The sequence below is a fragment of the Setaria italica genome, chromosome VI (genome assembly GCF_000263155.2).
Source record: "Setaria italica strain Yugu1 chromosome VI, Setaria_italica_v2.0, whole genome shotgun sequence".
NCBI classification, from domain to species: Eukaryota; Viridiplantae; Streptophyta; class Magnoliopsida; order Poales; family Poaceae; genus Setaria; species Setaria italica.
The window spans coordinates 35,870,843-35,892,104 of NC_028455.1; the positions used below are offsets into that span (position 1 = coordinate 35,870,843).

General features: G+C 46.2%; 3 protein-coding genes across 5 annotated transcripts in view; 1 reads left to right on the forward strand and 2 right to left on the reverse strand.

Moving 5' to 3' along the window:
* Nucleotides 1-8: 8 nt before the first annotated feature.
* Nucleotides 9-1,388, reverse strand: LOC101763437. 2 transcript variants are annotated; one of them, XM_004974199.4, is made up of 2 exons: nt 967-1,388; nt 9-324 (listed from the first exon to the last, which is right to left on the reverse strand). In XM_004974199.4, the coding sequence occupies exon 1, from the start codon at nt 1,221-1,223 to the stop codon at nt 996-998; it is 228 nt and encodes a 75-aa protein (XP_004974256.1). In that variant the 5' UTR covers nt 1,224-1,388; the 3' UTR covers nt 9-324; nt 967-995. The 2 variants fall into 2 exon arrangements, with proteins under 2 accessions (XP_004974256.1, XP_004974255.1); XM_004974198.4 differs by having other exon boundaries at nt 963-1,335.
* A 3,038-nt stretch (nt 1,389-4,426) lies between these two features.
* Nucleotides 4,427-6,822, forward strand: LOC101764113 (putative kinase-like protein TMKL1). The gene has a single exon (XM_004974200.2). The coding sequence runs from the start codon at nt 4,595-4,597 to the stop codon at nt 6,563-6,565; it is 1,971 nt and encodes a 656-aa protein (XP_004974257.1). The 5' UTR covers nt 4,427-4,594; the 3' UTR covers nt 6,566-6,822.
* Nucleotides 6,823-9,298: 2,476 nt separating this feature from the next.
* The window catches only part of LOC101765596 (mediator of RNA polymerase II transcription subunit 15a), an 18,796-nt gene continuing 6,832 nt past the window's right edge, over nt 9,299-21,262 (reverse strand). Inside the window, exons 2-11 of one of the 2 annotated variants that reach the window (XM_004974206.4) lie at nt 17,956-18,076; nt 16,293-16,404; nt 15,887-16,001; nt 13,820-15,079; nt 13,161-13,231; nt 11,284-12,729; nt 10,461-10,802; nt 10,096-10,290; nt 9,908-9,996; nt 9,299-9,804 (exon numbers count right to left, since the gene is read on the reverse strand). In XM_004974206.4, the coding sequence (XP_004974263.2) occupies nt 9,600-9,804; nt 9,908-9,996; nt 10,096-10,290; nt 10,461-10,802; nt 11,284-12,729; nt 13,161-13,231; nt 13,820-15,079; nt 15,887-16,001; nt 16,293-16,404; nt 17,956-18,076 (3,956 nt within the window). In that variant the 3' untranslated portion in view covers nt 9,299-9,599. Of the gene's footprint in view, nt 9,805-9,907; nt 9,997-10,095; nt 10,291-10,460; nt 10,803-11,283; nt 12,730-13,160; nt 13,232-13,819; nt 15,080-15,886; nt 16,002-16,292; nt 16,405-17,955; nt 18,111-21,262 lie in introns of those variants that run through there. The other variant, XM_004974207.3, reaches the window with a different exon arrangement.

The following is a 21,262-nucleotide window of genomic DNA, read 5'->3' on the forward strand; positions in this document are numbered from 1 at the left end:
CAAGAGCATACATACAATGCAAATGTTCAGATTTGTATTCAATAAAAAGTACGAGGCGCGAGTCCATCATCACATTACAGATTACAGCAGCAAAGGATTCAACCAGCAAGAACATTTGCATTAACTTGCGGTACTGCACAACAGAACATATTCTTATTCATGTACATACCGCTGCCCGTAACCAGTTAAGGTCGAATTGGAATGGTACACAAACACAACTGACAATACAACACCAGAGCTGCAACAGAAGGTCATCACTGACTTGTGGTTCCTGGGCAGCAATACGAGATGTCCATATATAGGTAGGTTGATATACAACCGCCACTGAGAAAGGAAAAATGAGCATGTGTCAGCAACTGCGTATGTCGATTATATGACAAAAACACAAAACAGCACTAGCTAAATACTTAAACAAGTGTGCGTGGCAAAGGGATTCAAGGTGGGAAAAAAAGAGCAAGCGGGCTTAAATGAACAAGAAGTAACATCCATGGATGAGATGAGGAGCATGAGTCATCTACTATACAAGTAGTGTGCAATATGGGTGTAGCTTAGAATTGGTGGGCTAGGATTTGGTGTTCATCATCACTAATTCAAATGATGCCAAATTTGCATTGCATAGACTACAGGTTACCTACCAGCAGGCAGTGCAAATGTCAGCACCAAGTCCTTAATAATAAGTCCATGAAAAGGTTTGTCCAGTCCAGCCAATTATCTGAACACGCTCCCAGTTTGAGCATACATACAGTTCCACTAGCAGAATAGACGGCTAATTTGAGAAAATAGCAGAAGCTGACATGCAGCGAGTATCAGTATCATCAGAGTTTGCATATTAACCCTTTGCATTGCTAAGATCGACTCGGCTACTTTCAATTGGATCCCATGGGATTCTAGATCGGAGGGCCTTGAAGAATCTGATGCTTGATTTCCCACTCTAATAATTGCCAGACGGAAAGGGAGGATACCTGCCTGGCTGCCTGGCCTAGAGGGAGGGTCGGTCAGTCGAGGTCTTGGTCGTCGAAGTCGTCCGGGAAGGCGTTGAAGAAGTCGGCGTCGATGGGGAGTGATGGTGCGGCAGACGGGGGGTGGCGGTCGTCGGCGTCGACCTCCATCATGCTGGCGATGCCGACCATGCCCATGGAGGCTGCGGCAGCGGTGTCCTCGGAGTCCATCTCCCCCGCGGAGTCGTCCCCCCAGTCCACCGCGGGCGAGGCGGAGTTCTTCATCGCTGCCTGCCTGGCTGTGGGTGAGATCGGATGAAACCCTAGCCTACCCCTTTCCCTTCTCCCCCCCCTGCTGCTTCCCTTCCCCTTCTCAGCTACGACCGGGGAGGGGGTGGGGAGGACGACGACGACGAAAAGAAGCCCACTCGGCCCATCAGCTAATCATCACATGGAATGGGCTGAGTGCTATTTCATTCATTCTCAAACCTCAACAACAAAGTGGGCTTAGCATCACCGCATGGAATGGAATGGAATGGAAATGCTGCTGCCTGTAACATTTGGGGGAGAAAAAGAAAAAGAGGCATAGGTTGGCGAGCTAAGAGCAGTAGCTTCGGTTGGAGAGCTGGAGAACAGTGAGAAGCAACGGCGACTAATGGACAAGCAGTTGCAAGCTTTGATGCCATGAAACCCCCCCTAGCCCTAAACGATGGTGCTGTCTGTCTGTCCGTCTTTGTGCGTGGATAATTTGGTCGTAACTCTTATTTCCTGAGGAGTCAAACAATTTCAAATTTGATCAAATTTATACCAAAAATTGCAAACATTTATGTCTTTAAATAGGTTTAGTATGAAAATATATTTTATGATTAATCTAATAATAAATGTTTGCTCAAAATTGAAATTGTTTTGCATTCTTTTTTGGGATGCAAGTCTGAAGAAGATACGCGTACTGCAGTAGGGAGATACGAGTGCTGAGAACCAGGGGGCAAACTGCAGCCTTCCTTCATTTTCTGCTGTGCCTGACTGCCTGTGTGGCCTGTGTGCCTGTGCTCACACACATGATTCATTTGACGCGCGCGGCCCGCCAAGAGTTATTGCTGTGCTCCCCATCAATTTGCTATTTGAAATGTGCTGTGCACTGCACCCGCGGCAAAGGATATGAAGGAAAGAGCAGGCAGGGCAGGCAGTACGACGAGGAGTTGCTGTTGCTGACAAAACCATTCCATTTCACACACACACCTGCTGGCTGCCTGCTGCCGCGCCGTGCCATGGTCTGCTTCCAATCGAATCCTCCTACGTCCATCACGCACGCACGATTCGTCTTCCTTCCTATTCCACTGACTGTGCGTGACAATGGCAGCAAGCAGCGCATCACGGGGTGTTTGATACTACGTGCTAAATTTTAACAGTGTCACATCGGATGTTCGGATGCTAATTAGGAGGACTAAACATGAGCTAATTATAAAACTAATTGAGAACTCTTGTGCTAGTTCGCGAGACGAATATATTAAACCTAATTAATCCATCTTAACAAATGGTTACTGTAGCACCACATTGTCAAATCATGGACTAATTAAATTTAATAGATTCATCTCACGAATTAGACTCCATCCATGCAATTAGTTTTGTAATTAATCTATATTTAATACTCCTAATTAGTATTTAAATATCCGATATGAGCCTTCCTAAAATTTTCGTGTCTGCACGATTGGTTCCTTCCTAAAATTTTCGTGTCTGCACGATTGGTTCCTCGTCTGCAGGTCTGCGCGTGCGTCCTCTGCTGCTTGTTTGGACAGGTACAGGAAGCCCAACAGCAGCAGGTTCAGCCGACCGCTATTTCGTTCCACGTATGCAAAGGAGGTTAATCCATGAGGTTGGAATATGCTATGCATGTGTCAGATTTCTTCCGTTTCTTTTTTTTGTTTCTTTTGTGTTTCTCGTAACTATTTTCCATTGGCTACTCGATTTCGGTTTCATTTTTTTCGGTGTTTTTTCCTTTTTTTCTTCCTTCGCTTTTTTCATGACGTGTTTTTTCTCCCATTCATTTCCTTCTTTTTTTCCTTTTCTCCGTTCGTTATTTTCTCTTCTTGTGTCAACGTGATTTTTTTTCTTCCGTTTCTTTTCTCCCTTCCATTTTTATTTTTCTTCGTTATTTTTTGTTTGACCCTTTCTGTTCATTTTCTTCCGTTATTTTGTATCCTAATTTTTGTTTATCACATTTTCATACGAGTTGTTCTAGATATAGAATTTTTCTTATTTTTATCTTTTCTTTTTTATGTTTTGTCACTATAACACTTGATGGTTTTTCTTTTTATGTTCTCTTCTTTCTTTAATATCTTACTTTATCTAGTTTTCACCTTCTTCCCTATCTCTCATATTTTCTATTATTCTTTTATTTTTTATTCTACTTTTTACCCTTTCTATCTTTATCGGTTCTCTTATTTTATTTTTTTGCAAACCATTAAATGATTTCAGTGCTAGTGAACCTCTCCTCCAAACAGTAGGTATTTATTTTATTTCACAAGTCATATAATTTGTTCGAGGCGTATAAATCTTTGTTTGGTGAGTTTGTATAATTTATTTGTTGTGTATGGTTGTTTTGTTTTGTTTTTATTTATTCACCCATCGCAACTTATATTTAAAGTTATCTATTTGTATTTATTTATGGATTATAATGTTTATTCTATGTTCATAATGTATTTATTCAAAATGTATTTTGTCAGTTTGCATATTTTGTTCGTATCGTACAATAATTTTGTTCTTGATATTCGATATTTTGTTCACTGTATATAATCATTTTTTCATTGTATTTACATTTTGTTCATATAGAACAATCATTTGTTCATGTTATCCAAATATTTGTTCACAGTGACCAAAATTATTATTTATATTAAATTATATGTGAAATTCTTTTGAAAATAATTATACTTGAAAAATAAATCTCACCAGACAAGTTATGTGTAGTCTTATTTGTAAGATTGAAACATTTTGATGCAATAAAAAAATAATTTGGATACTCGATTAACAATCTAGGTACGTTCTCTTTTACTTTCTCATAATAATTCAGTCTTTTGTTGTACCAGGCATTAATTGTATGTCATGTTTGATATTTTCTTCACGTCGTATTTTGTCCGCTATATATATAGTTATTTGTTCGTCACGTTTAATATTTTATTCGTATGAAACAATCATTTATTATTAGTGTTCAAAAAATTGTTCCTAGTAATCAAATTTAATATTTTAAAAAAATATTTTTTTAAAAAAAATTGTCAAATATAATCAAGTATGTTTTATTTTAAAAATATTATCATAAGAAATATAGGAGAACAATCAAAATTTAATTTAGATATTCGGTTAACAATCTAGGAATCTTTTATGTCTATGAAATTTTTAGGACACGATGATATCAGCTAGTCACGCACACATTACGGCTCATTAGAATATTGATTAGTGCTGTGGCCTCCGGCGGTGTATAACCGCACCCGCAGCCCGCAGGAGACGGCAGGCCCGGGACCCAATGCATCGCAGCGCACGCACACAGCAAGCAAGCAATCCTGCACGCGTACGCCTACTCCAACCATCACCTGATCACCTTTCCCTCCTCCAGTCCTCCTCCACTCCACTCCACGGCACTCCACTTGAGCAAGCTCCCGGAAATGCTGCATCTTCCGTGCCTCCTCCTCTTGCTGTGCTTGCCGCTGTCCTCCGCCTCCTCCGACGCCGAGCTCCTCCTCACCAAGGTCAAGCCCGCGCTGCAGGGGAAGGGCAACAGCAACCCCCCCAACGCCCAGCTCGCCACCTGGAACGCCTCCACCCCGCTCTGCCTCTGGCGCGGCCTCCGCTGGTCCACCCCCGACGCCCGGTCGCTCCGCTGCGACACCCCAGCGGCGCGCGCCAACCTCTCCCTCGCCGCCGACCCCGCCCTCCTCCTCCTCTCCGTACGCCTCCCCGCCGCCGCGCTCGCCGGCACCCTCCCGCCGGAGCTCGGCGCCTTCTCCGCGCTCGACTCCCTCTACCTCGCCGCCAACCACCTCTCGGGCCCCGTCCCGCTCGACCTCGGCAACGCGCCCGCGCTCTCCGTTCTCGACCTCTCCGACAACCGCCTCTCCGGCGCCCTCCCCACCTCCCTATGGAACCTCTGCGACCGCGCCACCGACCTCCGCCTCCACGGCAACGCGCTCACGGGGGCCGTCCCCGCGCCCGCCGGCCCCAGCACCACCTGCGACCGCCTCCGCGTCCTTGACCTCGGCGACAACCGCTTCTCCGGTGGCTTCCCCTCCTTCCTCACCGCATTCCGAGGCCTCCAGCGCCTCGACCTCGGCGGCAACCGCCTCCAGGGCCCCGTCCCGGACGCCCTTGCCGACATGCCGCTCCTGAGGGCGCTCAACCTCTCCTACAACAACTTCTCCGGCCAGCTGCCCCCGGCCTTCTCCCGCTTCGCCGCGGAACCATCTTCCTTCTCCTTCCTGGGCAACGACCCTTCGCTGTGCGGCCCGCCGATGCGCCAGTGCGTCTCCTCCTCGGGCCTCAGCTCCCGCGGCGTCGCCGGGATGGTCATCGGCATCATGGCCGCCGCCGTCGTCCTCGCCTCGGTCTCCATCGGCTGGGCCCAGGGGAGGTGGACGCGGCGCGACAGCACCCAAGGCCAGCAGGAGGAGGAGGAGGACGGGGAGGGCCGCCTGGTGGTCTTCGAGGGCGGCGACCACCTCACCCTGGAGGAGGTGCTCAACGCCACGGGCCAGGTCGTGGACAAGACCACCTACTGCACCGTCTACAAGGCCAAGCTCGGCACCAGCGGCGGCAGCATCGAGCTGCGCCTCCTGCGGGAGGGCTGCTGCAAGGACGCCGCCTCCTGCGCGCCCGTCGTGCGCCGCATCGGCCGCGCGCGCCACCACAACCTCGTGCCGCTCAGGGCCTTCTACCAGGGGAGGCGCGGCGAGAAGCTGCTGGTCTACGACCACTTCCCGCGCGCCCGGACGCTGCACGACCTCCTGCACGGCGGCGGCGCCGGCGCCGGCGAGGCGCTGGCGTGGGCGCGGCGGCACAAGATAGCGTTAGGCGCGGCGCGCGCGCTGGCGTACCTGCACGCCGGGCAGGGCGAGGCGCACGGTAACGTGCGGTCGTCCAACGTGGTGGTGGACGACCTGTTCGTGGCGCGGCTGGCGGAGCACGCGCTGGACCGCCTTCTGGTGCCGGCGGCGGCGGAGGCGGTGCTGGCGGCGGCCAAGGCGGACGGCTACAAGGCGCCGGAGCTGCAGTCCATGAGGCGGTGCAGCGCGCGCACGGACGTGTACGCCTTCGGGATACTGCTGCTGGAGCTGCTCATGGGGCGGAAGCCGTCGGCGACCTCGGACCTGCCGTCGGCGGTGAAGGTGGCCGTGCTGGAGGAGGCGGCGCTGGAGGAGGTGCTGGACGCGGAGCTGCTCAAGGGCCCCGCGGAGGAGGGGCTGGTGAAGGCGCTGAAGCTGGCCATGGGGTGCTGCGCGCCGGTGCCGGCGGCGAGGCCGACCATGGCGGAGGTGGTGCGGCAGCTGGAGGAGACCCGGCCCAGGAGCATGCAGACGCGGTCGGCGATGTACAGCCCGACGGAGAGCAGGAGCGACGCCGGCACGCCGACTACCGCCTAAGCAAGCAAGCTTCACATCAGCTGGTCCTTGTCCTTGGAATGCATGGATCGTCGTCCTTCGATCTGCTTGCTGTGTCGCTGCAGTGCAATGAATCATCATATCATAATCCAACTACTACTACTACTTCTTGTTAGTACGTAGTATTAGGTAGCAAATGCTAGGTCAGTCGGTCTGATGTCTGTATGTACAATTTGGATTACACGCCTAAAGTTAGGCTTGCCACGGATGTTCAGGCTAGTGCTTGGTTCGTCCTTCAAGTTTAGGATCGCCACGCCTCCGAACAGAGGTCGCCACCACCCCACCTGTGGCGCGCAGTTGTCTCGTACGTCGACCGTCGTCACCACCGCGCCGTGGCTGCCGCCGGCTACAAGAGGCGCCAAGCGGAAGTCCTCACCCCCTCCCGAGACAGCGTTGCCCCCGCACGCGTCTACGGCAGCGCTGGAGCGGTGAACTGGACGGCCGCACGCATCCACGATGGTCACCCGCGGCAGCGCTCGAGCAGTCAAGTTGACGGGCGCGCATCTATGGTGGTCATCCGCAGCAGTGACCGAGTGGTCAGGTGAGCAGCCGCCGCCTACGACGACCCTCTGCTCTGCCTTGCCTGCTTATACCTGCAGTCCCGGCCATCTCCTAGATCCCCTTTTCTAATCAATGCTTAATGATTTGGATCTTCAACCATGAAATCAGCTTCAAGACGTTGGTGAGATTTGGTACCTGGTTTTTATTTCGAAGGATGCGGACATGCGGTTGTGAGAAGTGTGGATTTCTAAAGCTTATCCATGGACCATGATAGACTTGCGTTCTTTTTTCTTAAGATGAAGATGGGCCTTACTGCTTAGCAGGATCTGCAGTTGTCAAAACATAATTATAATCTGCTGTGAAATGTTGTTTGTTTCATGAGAGAACAAGAGCAGGTAATGTCACCGTGATTTTAACTAAGGGGGTGTTTGGATACGAGGTGTTAAACTTTAACAGTGTCACATCGGATGTTCGGATGCTAATTAGGAGAACTAAACATGAGCAATTATAAAACTAATTGCAGAACCCTGTGCTAATTCGCGAGACGAATCTATTAAGCCTAATTAATCCATCATTAGCAATTGGTTACTGTAGCACCACATTGTCAAATCATGGACTAATTAGGCTTAATAGATTCGTCTCGTGAATTACACTCCATTTGTGCAATTAGTTTTGTAATTAGCCTATATTTAATACTCCTAATTAGCATCCAAACATCCGATGTGACAGGTGTTAAACTTTAACACATGGTTGCCAAACAGGCCCTAAGTAGTATAGTAGTTTTTATCGAATATTTGTGGGAGTTATCCAATCAGCAGCCACGTAAATTTGCCAAACTTTGACTATGGACCAAACAGTCTAATTTTATCACAGATCGTGGCGAGCTACGGTTTAACAAATACCTAACCTTAGACGTGGTAAATACCTAACCTTAACGCTTTGAGGAGTGGACTGACTGGCTCTGGCCTGACCTGCACACTGATCCTGCTGCTGCAGATTGGGCATTCCCGTTTGCACACTCTTCTTTCAACACCCCCTGCAGCGCATGCGTTGGCGTGCTACTCAAAGCTGTACCTGGTCAGGAAACTGGTGACTGGTGACTGAACAAGTAGGCATGCAGCATGGCTGTCTCAAGTTCAGTTGCTGCAGCCCCAGCACAGCAGGCCAAGCATCAAGACCCCCCGTTCCGAGAATATTTTGGAGGGCGCTACTTGTAGAATGTACCACCGCGTAACAATTAAAGACAACACATTTACCACTTTATCCTACCTCCTCCCTCCAGCATGGGCATGGATCAGGCACGAGAAATGACTATCGTGAAAGATTGGCACGCCGAAGCGCGCCAAACTCTAGTACTAGGAATATCGGAATGAGATCCTTTGCAGGTGGTGTATCTGTGGCAGTCTACACATCAGTGACCCAACTGCAGAACTGCGGAGGATCGGAATATCAACGGAGACGCAATCAAAATGGACACCAGCTCCAGCTTCATTTCCCCCATTCCATGGGACGGGACGACTAGTGTTTTCCAGTGCACAAGAAGAATAGGGTACTGTTCAGTTCTAAAGCCAAAGCAAGCTGAGCCAGCAGTACATATCTGTTGATCTGCATCGTGCTAGTGCTTGCCCAATTCCTCTGTTTCATAATCATGACGACATGTCCCTGCTTGCTTCACAGTGCAAATCCATTATAGATGCCTGTTACCTCAAAGCCTTCCTTGGCATGTCTGTTCGTCCACTTTCATGATGATACAGATTCAGAGGCTGGCACTCTGGCACTGGGGAGGGACAAGACAGGCATATGTGCAATGGATGATGCATCAGCATTGAAATCTGGTCTCTGCTGCTCCTAACATGTACAAGTACAACAACAGATTCCTCTGCAGCCAACAGGAACCAGATTGGTGGTTACTGTTAAGCAATGCCGAAAACTATGCAATGCGGTTAACAGTACCCGTCGGTGCATGGCTTTCAGTTATAGTGTATATGCTGCCCAGCATCGTACTACTGTACATGTTCTGATTGATCCGGAGGTATCCACCAGAATCATCCAACCAATCAGGAGCCTAATTAGGCAGGCATCTCTAGTCACTATAGTTAGTCACATCTATCACAATGATATGCAAATACGCAAGGGCAGCCCACATGCATTCTGAGCCTCCATGGATCCCATCCCAGTACTACCAACAATCTCCTCCTGTAAGGAGGCAAAGCATATATGCCCACCACACTGCCATAAGGCAACCCTGACCAGGCAAAAGCGTCGTTCTGTACACTGCTTCCTGTACACAACCATAATTTAGTTAGGTTTATCAAGCTAACACTGTGATTGACAATACCACACAAGCATCAGGAGGAGGTATACAACAGACAGACAGACAGACAACCCTTCTCTCTCTCTCTCTCTCTCTCTCTCTCTCTCTCTCTCTCGCCACACATAGTATAAATACTTATGGTAATAACGATGATAATATTAATAATAAAATGCACTCCATCGCCAATGTCCGCCAGAGTCATCAAGCGCCTACGCAGCTTTCCCAGCAACCATAGCTCGAGCTGAAACTGCCTCCACCAGTTTGCTGGGCATACTCTGCGATCACTTTGCGGGCGCAGGCATCCCATGTCCTTGCGATTTCTCGCAGTGACATGGGCTCCGCTAGACCACGGAGCAATATGCCGAACTTTGACTTGGCCTTTGTAGACAGGTCATCCGAGTTCCTGCTGCAGCCACGATACATCACCGTGTGATCAGTCACTTGGACATATAACCACAACCTTCTATTATACACAATAATATATGATGCCACACCACACGATGACTCACCTTTGTTCATCCGGAAACTTGTCTAGGAGCACCGGGGAGCATTTGGGGTAGCTAGCAGGAACAAGCAACCTCAACGGCAGAATCGGGCTCTGCCACGCAATTTCAAAATACGACAAAATGAGACAGCCAAATGGCAGCATGGACCCCTCAACCAAAAGAAAAGGAGAAAGCACACGAGGCAGCCTCACCATCTGAGCCGAAGCAAACATGGATTTCAAACTGGGGCTAACAGCGACAGCAGTAAATGTGCATCTAATGACCATCCCTTCGGCCCCCTCAGATGTAGCTGCGAATGACTCAGCATCATCTTCGGAGACATGGAGCTCTGTATCTATGAGCTGTTGGTTTATCTCCTGAATCTCCTCCATTAGAGCATGGTTTACCTGCATAACGATGCGCATGATACGAGATCAAAACACCAAGTAGCCAACAGTTTGGATATCAGATAAACAGCACTTCCCCTTTTGGATACAAATATGCAAGTTAATGAACGACTGTTGGTAAAATCATTCTCTCCGTAGCTTATCTAGAAAAAAAATTCAGAGAACTGCACCTCAGCCTTTTGCCACTTAACGCGTGAGGTTGCAGTTGATTGTAGCTCAGGAGTGTCCATGCTATATGATTGCTTCAAGCTATCATTGACGCTTCCAGGCGATGACACATTAAGAGGCATGGCACTCGTGTCCCGCTTCATTTTCTTTGATGTACCACTCCCATCATGTGTTATGAAGTTCCTGGCTTGCAAGCGGCATTTTGTCATAGCGACAAGATCCTCACCCACAGCAGCTCTAGAACCGTTACCAGGTGCTGATCCAGCAATCCTGTCAATCATACTCACGACAGATCCTATATCGCTAACAGCAGCAGTAAGGGACTGACGCTGTGTTGTTCGCAACTGCATTGCAACACAAAAGGTTGAACATGAAGCATAAGATGAAACATAGAACCTGATATATCATCAAATAAAACTAATTTTAAAGGGTGTCAATGACTTATGTGTATTATTGCCATACAAGGAGAACAGACTATCAGAGAAACATCTGGATTATGAAGTATAATAAGAAACCAGGTTGACTATAAGGACTTATGCTCCACATGCTTTCAGATATGCAAAAAATCTCAAGAGCAAGAACTAGAACGAAATTTGACTAGGCAGTATTGTCATCATGTGAAGAACTAGCATGGTACAGAGGGGGTTGCTGGGAAAGGGCATATATCTAACCCCTATAGCCAAACTTTTAAGCCTCATTTTTCTTTGTGCTAGTATGTTTCAGATATTTATAGGCATACACGTTCAACAGCAAAAATTCAGAACAATATTGATCAAACAATTAATTGTCAAAAGGAACTAAATATGAAGTTGGTGAGATACTGACTGCTTTAAGCAAGCGGTCGAGAGGCCTCTCTGCTGCATTTGATTTGGTTGGAACTTGAGTAGGTACGTTAGCCTGACTTCCATCAGCACTTGTGAATTCTGCTAGCAAGGGTGACGCAGAAATGCCTGGTGTGTTAACGGCTATTGATTGCGATTGATGTGCAAGGGAAGTTTGCTGATGTCCAGCCTGCCCAGTACTAGTAAGTGATGATAAGTTGGAGAGTGGTTTATCTGAATCCACTGGTATAGGAGATGGGGCAACAGGTGGGGATGGAGATGGAACAAATGGTGAGTTAGCTGAATGCAATGGTGTTCCGGTCTTGATTTGAGACTGCAACAGATTGTGCTGATCAACCTGAGGAGAGTGGTGCGAAATTTGTGGGGATGATGCTTGGAGGTTTTGTGGAGAAGAAATTGGAAAGGCACTACCCTGTTTCATCTGCTGATAATAGTTGCGTTGGCCCAGCTGTTGGTACATTCCAGATTTCATTGCAGCTCCTTGCCTGACCTTTAGCTCGTTCATGTCATTTCCAGAATGAAGCTGTGGAACCTGCATCTGCCCTTGCTGCTGTTGTTTCTGTAATTGTTGCTGTATTGGGAGCTGCGATTGATGCAATTGCTTTTGATGTATCTGTTGATGAAGCATCTGCTGACGCTTCATTTGCTGACTTTGCATAATCTGATGCTCCTGATGTTGCTGCTTTAGCTGCTGCAATGAGCTTGCATTTGCTTGCATGGAATTGGTATTAGGTTGCATTGTACTCATCGCATTGTTGGATAACAGGTTACTACTGGACTGCTGCTGTGCATTCATTGCACCCTGCATGGGACCAGTGCTTCCCTGTTGCAATGCAGCACCCATTGAACCATGCTGCACAGGATTAAAATTATTTCCTTGGGCACCCTCCAAATTAGAGCCCGCCTGCGGTGCATTTGTGACATTTTGCTGTGTTGTTGAAACACCAAAGTTTGTTGCTTGAGGCGCAGGTACATGCTGGATGCCAGGTGCACCAGAGGACTGCACTCCTGTGCTCATACTTGGCAAACTCGCTTGAGGCATCTGATTAGTATGACTATCATGCTGCTGCAAACCTTGGGAATTCTGGTGTTGCTGTGAAATGTTAGAGCCAGAAGCTTGCCCACCAGGTTGCTGAAACTGTTGCTGTCCTGGTGCTGGCACAGGCTTCCTTCTTTGAGAATTTAGGATATTGACAATTTGCCTCTCGTATATAGGGATTTTTTCTCTAAAACCAGGCTGAATGCTGCTCTTGTTAACTTGCAGGAAATGCAATGTGCGCTCCAACAATGCTTTAAAGTTCTTCATCTTTTCATACTGGTCTGATGACTTTTGAGCTGGCATGTGGTTGTCAACATGTTGTATCTTCATAGATATTTTATTGTACAAATCATTGAGTTCTGCAAAGTACTGGTCTTTTAAGCTCTTAATCTGTGCAATAATAAACGAAAAAATAATAAATTGATTGCCAAGGCTACACATATCGACAAAAGCAAAAAACTGAATAGAGCAAGACTTTCCATTAAGTTACACAAATGACATCTGGTCGCAAATACAAGCATGGCTGGCACAAAAAAGAGATTACGGCATCCATTGAAGGAATAATTTTTTTTTGCAAATTATATTAAAAATTAATGATCAAGGAAATATTGAGACAAAAAGGAAAGCAGTAAAAGGAATTTAGGGATGGGCAGTTAGTGAAAATCCTAACATTTTAATACTCAACAATGTCAGTTATAACATCCTGTATCAATCTCAATCAGTTGAATCTCGAACCTATTCCTGGCACTCTTTGTTAACGAACATTAGAAAGGTGCAAGTTAAAAGCTTGACAATGCTAATGGGAATGTAACATGCTTTACCATTTGATATAACTCCTCTTGCAAATCACCTGCCCCTGTATGACCAGTTTGAGCAGTGGAATCCACAGATGCTGCATAGAAATTGTCAAAACTTAATCAAGACACCAATGAACAAGCAATCAAGTAGCAACCTAGTACAACATCAAACTAGATGCAAACAGTGTGGAAAATTTGCATGCTTACTACTGGAAAGGAAGTCACTATGTTGAACTAAAGATTAAATTACAAAAAAATTATTGCAGAGATTTATGGGAACACCAAACACAAATGAGGACCACATTTGGTGAAGAAAAAACACTGAAGATCAAACTAGTCAAAATGATAGTCACTATGGACTAGTGTATAACTGCATCTGAATTATGCATATATGGTTGCCGTCACCATTTTTTTTTATTCAAAACAGGTTATAGCTTGTTCTCACAGCATACAAATTGGCTTAATTGAGAGTAAGGTTAGCAGAAAGAAATCTCAGATCCCCAAGATGGCTAAAACTGCAAGTGGACAAAAAGATTTGTTCATATCTGTAGGGCTATAGCAATAAATGATGGTAAAAGCATAACATGACCTTAGCTTCAAGAAAAAAAAAGGCCCAAAAGGTCTGGGGAATCATTAAGGATCGAATAATAAAAGACTGCAGAGACAGTATATGAGGAACTTACTACTGGATGAAACTTCTTGAAGGCCCCTCTGAGCCTGAATATATTGCTTTTGATCAATGTTATTTTGCTGTAAGAGCATGCCAGCTGAAGTTTGAAGCCTCTGTTGCATTCCCAATTGTTGTTGCAGTTGATTAGACTGAGACTGGAACTGTGACATCATATGTTGTTGAGATTGCTGAAGCTGGTTCTGCTGAGACTGAGGTTGCATCATACCCATCGATGGCTGCTGAGCATGCTGTTGCTGCTGTGGTTGCTGCATTGCCTTTGCTGGCTGTAACATATGCATTCGTTGACTGTTTGCAACATTAGGCGTCGTTCCAAGAAGCTGCTGCTGCTGCTGCTGCTGCTGCTGCTGATTTTGCTGCTGCTGTTGCTGCTGCTGATGCAAACTTGACATATTTCCCTGGGGGGCTAATTGTTGTGACTGGTGCAAGGGCATAGATTGCTGGTTCAACATCTGTTGCGTCTGCTGCATATTCAAAAGATTATTTGACTGAACTGGAAGCCCAGCACCATTCTGCTGACTCATTAACTGATTTTGTTGTAAATTCGACTGTTGGCCCATTAATTGTGGTTGCTGTTGTTGCAAAGGGATGTTGGGCTGTTGAATTTGCTGAGTTTGCTGCAAAGAAGGCTGCTGGTGCATGGACTGTGGATGTTGCTGCTGCCTCATTACAGATTGCGTAGGCTGCTGGAGTAATGATTGCACAGATTGTACTGAGTTCAAAGGATTCTGTTGAATGCCACTCTGAGTAGCTGACTGCATGGCCATGGGTTGCGTTTGTGAAATGATGGACTGCGCAGGCTGAAGGCCAGGTGACATTTGCATCATGGGCTGCTGTGAAGATTGCATCTGTGTTGACTGCAATAAAGATTGCTGCTGCTGAATGTGTGGTTGCATAAGTGAGTTCTGCTGCAATTTCTGGTTCATCAAAATTTTCTGCTGCTGATAAATTAACTGATTCTGTGCTTGTTGCTGCTGCTGCTGCTGCTGCTGCTGCCTACCTGCCATTTGTCTTTGTGCAGCATACATATCTTGTGGAGCACCTTGTGCCAAACCACTGTTCATGGTGTTTTGCGGCATGCCAGACATGTTCTGCAGCGTGGATGTCTGGCTGACACCTGGCAAGCTCTGACCAATACTAGGGAGAGAACCTTGAACAGATGCAGAAGCATTTGGCTGCCGTGTCTGTTGCTGAGACATCAACGGGATAGCTGATGATTGTGCTGGATTACTGCCTTGTGGAGGAAGGCCAGGTGCTGTTTTAGAAAATATACCATCGTTAAGACAAGGAACGCTTACTTCAAATTGCAACAAGAACACAGAAGCAACCAATGCAAAATATTACAGAAATAAAAATCGATAAAGTGAGCTGCATTTTCTGGAGAACAAAGACAAGCATACTGAAAGCAATTAGGAGCTGAGCCACAGATTGGTATCTCAATTCTCAAAAGAAAATTACCATGGTATAATCATTCAGAATGCATGTGCATCACTTTACACACCATTAAGTAATAAGTAACATCTAAAACCCAGTTAGGATGCAAAATATTTTTGGAGTATTGGAAAAATATACCGCTTTTGCAAAATACTCTGGTTTCGGAAAACTATTAGGTGTTTGGATGCAACAAACCTTCTAGCTAAACTACAGCATGTGAAATATATAGCCATTTTTTGAAAATCCACTTGGGACATTTTTTTGGGGTTAGCCAAGGTTCTGCACGCCTTTGGTTTATAAAACTACAGTTTCTTGATACCATAGTTTTTCTTAAACTACGACATGCAAACAGGCCCTAAAATTGGAATAGCCCATGGAATTAGCAATAATAAGATCTATCCCTCAAAAGATAATGCGATAATAATAAAATAAACCATGAAGATGCAAATGCAAACAAATTAGGTTACATGTGAAAGTACAAAACATGCACTCATCCGGTGAGAAGCAAAGCTATCTTAACATGGAAAGCAAATTTATTGCGCAAATATCTTGCTCATGATCAAGTTTTTAAGAAGCAAATACATCAACAACACAGGAAAGGGGCCTGCTGTCTATCAGTGTATGGTACCTGGACCGGGGGGGTTTTGATTTGGAATCACTTGAGCATTTCCAGGGTTCTGTTGTGTCTTTGTCTGACTCTCCATAGACAGCATTTTCAGAGAAATCTTCCGCAAATAATCAGACTGGATGATAGAAAAGAATAAGGACTTAAGATGTAGCTTTGCATTAATACAATTAATTAGTGTTTGTGCATGGGCCGTAATATGTTAGTGCGACAGTGGCCTAGTATGGTTAGCATAGTATACATGCATTGCTCCATCATCTTTGTGAGGATGATAAACAGATTCTATAATGAGCATCTAAAAAATGACCTAAAAGCTTTTCAGATTGTTCATAGATATCATTAACCCAACCTCATGACAAAAAAGTTCTGACTCTTCATGTGGAAGGTTGTAGAGTTAGGTTAAAAGTACCTGGTTGGTGGCTGCAGTATAAATTTTCTCTTCAAACCGCACAGCAATTTTTTGAAGCTCACTCAGCCCCTCAGGCACTGATACTGGCAGATGCTTCTTTAGAGTCTCCATTCTACACAAATAATGAAAGATGTGATACATTGAGAGATATACTAAGAAATGTGTTTGACTACCATCTAAGAAGTCTTGAACAAACTAGTAGGTCAAAAGCCCAGCATATGTACACAGGCTAGTGGTAAAAGTGGGATGGAATTTGTGGACAACTAACGCACAGACATAAGGTTGAACAAGTAAAATGGACAAATTTAAGTGGTAGGCATATACATGACAGAATAAGTAGTTGGGGGTAACGGACATTTATATTTTTGTCTCACTGTGTTGTCACCTGTACTGGCGGCATGCCCAATGCTGAAAGCTCCCACACAGGGTGGGGGTCTAGTTCTAGGCAGCTTTACCTTGCTTATTTTGTAAGGAGGCTGATTTGACCCCAGGATCTCAGGACACAAAGTGGAGGCTACCACTGTGCCAGGCTCACCCTTCAAGCGGCAAGCTTATACATGACATAATAATAATTTTTGAACTTTTTTTCATCACATCATGAGTTGTTGCCGTGCACCCCAACCTAGAAAGAATCAAACGAATGGGAATGTCTCCTCCCATGTTCGAGGGGGAAAATATGAGCTGTCGCCGTGTGCAGGGGACATCAGCAGAATCTTTGTTATGCAGTTAAGGGCATACAATATAACGGCTCTTATCGAGACACTTAAGGAGAGACAATAAATGCTACACCATTAAGCGCCTACCTCTGATGTCCTATTTTGTGGATGCTTAAATAGCTTTGTAAGGTTAAGAGCCAGCTAAGCGCCAGTGAGATTTTTTTTTGCCTGTTATAAATGAAAAAATGAAACAGCCAAAGCTATGTCTTATTTTGCTTGGATTCGATGCAACAGGATTTTGCGCAGCAAAAGTTAAGTCAAATTTTGCATGGATTCAGTGCTGTAGGATTGCATGATAGGATAATGATACTGTTGCAGCTCCAGAAAGGAAGAATACTCAAGTCCAGCAAAATTTTGGAACTTTGAGACCATCTTTTGTGACTTATGTAATTGCCGGTCAATTAGATGAGATGGCAAGTGAGCTAGGTGTGCAATTAATTTGTTGGTTCAAACAAAAATAACCCAAATGGCCAAGCGCAAGCAACCAGCGTTGGTCATGGCTCTTAAGTTCCCTGCGTGTGTCTATCGTGCAGACATGACCTTGTAGTGATTCTATTTGTGTATATCTTGTAGCAAGCGAACAAGTAGTTTCTGCTTTCGATTTTGATAATCGGTGTAGAGATGTGTAATCTAGATAGGATGATGGATTGGATATCACGATACCCCTCTATCACGGGATACGGGTGAGCGATCCGCGAGGTAACAGACGATGCGATTTGTAGAAATTGGCAGATAAATCAGTAGGCCCATGCGCACAGATGGATCAGCAAACCCTAACCTAGTAGCATGATAGCATCCGCGCATCTAATTAGAAATTAGAAGAGGGGGGAAGGTGTCGACGGATCGATCGAATCGTAAAAGGAGCCGCCATGGCGAAAGCAGAGCAACTGAAATTTCTTCCCGTCAGAGAGGGGGAGGGGAAGGGAAGGAAGAGGGAGTGGACGCACATCTTATTGACGATCCTGCTGCGGGCCTCGGGCTGGAGCTGGGTGCGCCAGTCGCCTCCGGCGGGGGCGGCGGCGTTAGGGTCGACGCCACCGGCGGCAGCGACGGCCGCAGGATCGGCACCCTGCGTGGGGCGCCAGTTGGCGGCGCCGTCCATGGCTTGCGACCCGGCCGCCGCCTCTCTTGCTTGAAATTTGACTGCGGAATGGATTGGATCGATCCGCTGGGCGACCAAGGATCCGGTTGCTCAGACAAGCAGCAGCCAGCAGGCAGGAGGAGGAATCGAGGATTCCACCCTGCTTGCGTGCGAAGAAATTGAGGAAAGCCAACACGCGAGACGGCGAGGAAGATGACCGTCGGCCTCCGCTTCTCCTCTTCTGTCTGTCTTGTTTCTCTTAAAAAAAGTCTGGTATTTGGCCCATTACGTTCCATGGGCGGGCTTTGGGCCTTCACTCTCTTGAAAAAGGCCCGTAACTTACTTGGTGGGCTAGAAGAAGAGAACCCATTCCATCAAGCAGAAGCAGTCGTCTGTCTGGCCCAACTCTATCGCCCCGTCCGCGTCGCCGTGTCTCGTCGCGGAGGAGGAAGCGGAGCGCCTGCACCCGCGCGGCGGCGGTTGGTAAGCCCCAGCTCTGCCCCGGCCGCCGTCCCGTGCTTCTCCTCCGCCTCTCTAATGGTGATTCGGAGTTGCTCTTCTTTCTTCCGTGGACTGCTGATTTCCAGAGCGGCGTGGAGGAGGCACTACCCCCTCTTCTTGGCTCTCAGGCCTCCCGTGCCGCCGCCTTCCATCCCGCAGCCGCCCGTACGCTTCTCCTCCTCCTCCTCCTCCTCCCGGCGCTCCACCAAGAGATCCGCCGCAAAGACGCCAATGGACTCCTCTGCCGCCGGCGAGCCCTTCTACGTCGTCCGCAAGGGGGACGTCATCGGTATCTACAAGACCCTCAGCGAATGCCAAGCTCAAGTCAGCAATTCGGTATCTACCTTCGACTTCCCTCCAGCTACTTCCTTTCCTTGCTGAATGCTAATGCTTGCTTCTTGCTGCTGCTGCTGCTGCTAGGTTTGCGACCCTTCTGTCACTGTCTTCAAAGGCTACTCTCTGCTTAAAGACACCGAGGAATATCTCGCTGCGCGCGGGCTAAGGAACGCCCTCTACGCCATTGACGCAGCAGATGTACGAGATGAATTGTTCGACGATCTAGTGCCCTGCCCTTTCCAGGTAACGCAAACAACCGGCTGCTTCAGACAGTGCCACTCTCTGTGAAGAATTCTACAATGCTACTGTCCATCAATTTTGCTTGCTAACATGTAATTAGGCTTTCATCCTTAGTCTTTTACTAGCTGGACCAGATTCCTATCACTTATTTCTAGGCAGGGTATTCAATTTTACTACTTGACTTTGCATCTGCCCGTAACATTCCCATTTTCGTAGAGTGTTGATTGTTCAACTTAACTTATTGTGATTTCAGCAACCTGATGGGACTGCATCCTCAACTTTGAAAAGGTCACACGAGATTGTGAGTAGCATTATCTTTGTCACAATAAGTGTGAATAATTTATCCATTCAGAAGTCACCTCTCTTTGTCTTATTTACTCACACCAAAAATCATTTTCTCAAGGAAACTGGACCATCGAAGAAGCATCCCAAAGTTGATGAGCAGGAACAATTACCTGATAGTCATGTGAGTATGAATAGTGCAATGTGCGCTCCGCGCATTGTTTCTTGGTTCGTTTCTGTAGTTATGGTATCATACTAGCATGTATATCTGCAACTTATCTTTGCTGTTATGATACATGAACTTTCCTCATTAGAAGGTTTGACCCTTCTTTGCAGCTCTCTTGTATTCTTGAATTTGATGGTGCTTCAAAGGGGAATCCTGGGAAAGCAGGTGCTGGTGCAATAATAAAGCGGTTAGATGGTTCTGTGGTATGTCGTGCAACTGGTAGCTAGGCTGTAGTGTTCTATTGATATTCAATTACCATGCCTAGCTGGTTACCGTGTTATGGTTTTTACTGAAGATTGCTCAACTACGTGAGGGTCTGGGTATTGCAACCAACAACGCTGCTGAATATCGTGCACTGATCCTAGGGCTGAAATATGCGGCCAAGAAAGGATTCAAGTATATTCGTGCTCAAGGCGATTCTAAGCTTGTCTGTAACCAGGTGAGTGGTGATAGCCTTGCTATTTCTTAGCTTGATGTTCTACTATGAACTATCAATAGGCATTTAGTGTTGTGCAACAAGTTTGTACTGACTCTCAAATTTCTCTAAAGTGTTAAATTTGTGGAGGAATGGAAAATTCAAACTGGGTTCTTTTCAGGCTTCATTTCTTACCTCGAATGTGATTTGGCCATACAGTTTTCTTCTGTCTTCTTTTATGATATGGTTCTTTTTAATCCAACACGCCAAAGTACATGTTCTTCTGTTCAAGCAGCCCTTGTTCAAATCTGGTCTCGTTAAATTAAAGCCAGCTCAATGCAAACAAAACCTTTTGAAACCTAGTTTTTAGAGCTCTCAGGAGAGCTTCTTGGCAGCTGGAAACTGTAGTAATGATCATCTTTTTCTTGACAAAAGTAACACATTGGGCTTTCTGGATCAGGTCCAAGATCTCTGGCGTGCTAGGAATGATAATATGGTTGGCTTGTGCAAGAAAGTTAAGGAGCTAAAAGGGACATTTCAGTTATTTCAAATCAGGCATGTTTTGAGGGTAGGTATCAGATTTTTCCTCTGTCTTCTGACCATGTTCAATTTTCTATTAGACCAGCCAGCTTTGTGGTTTGGCATTTGCATGCACTGCACGTGACAAGCGACACAAAATCACTGCATGATTTCTTCAGATTGTTTCAGTGAAGTCTTAACATATTTATTGCAGCAATTTCCTCTATCTGTCTAACATGTAACCATCTTTTAGAATTAAAATCTGAACATTTAGATTGGCATCTCTATGTTTGATAAGGCCTAACTTTTATTTAATAGTCAGCAGTGGTGCTTTTCAGCAGCCATCTGGAAAGCTCTTCAGTAAAGCATAACTTGCTGCTAGAACCCCCTTTAACTGGATTAAATGTTGGTCCAACAGCCCCTCCCTCTCAGAAAAGGACGGGGGCTGGCAGCTAAAATGGTGGTACCCGTGTCATTCATGCTGCCTTGTTTCTTACGCAGGAATTCAACTCAGCTGCTGATGCTCAAGCTAACTTTGCAGTCGAACTTCCTGGTATGAGTTGATGTGTACCCTTGCGAATTGTTAGCTACTATGCCATTTGTATCAGACCTGATTTCTTGTCTCTACAGTTGGTGAAGTCAAGAGCAATCAAA

Excerpts from the sequence above, each read along its gene's own strand:
- LOC101763437 (XM_004974199.4), bottom strand. The coding sequence starts at position 1,223 with ATGAAGAACTCCGCCTCGCCCGCGGTGGACTGGGGGGACGACTCCGCG.
- LOC101764113 (XM_004974200.2), top strand. The coding sequence starts at position 4,595 with ATGCTGCATCTTCCGTGCCTCCTCCTCTTGCTGTGCTTGCCGCTGTCC.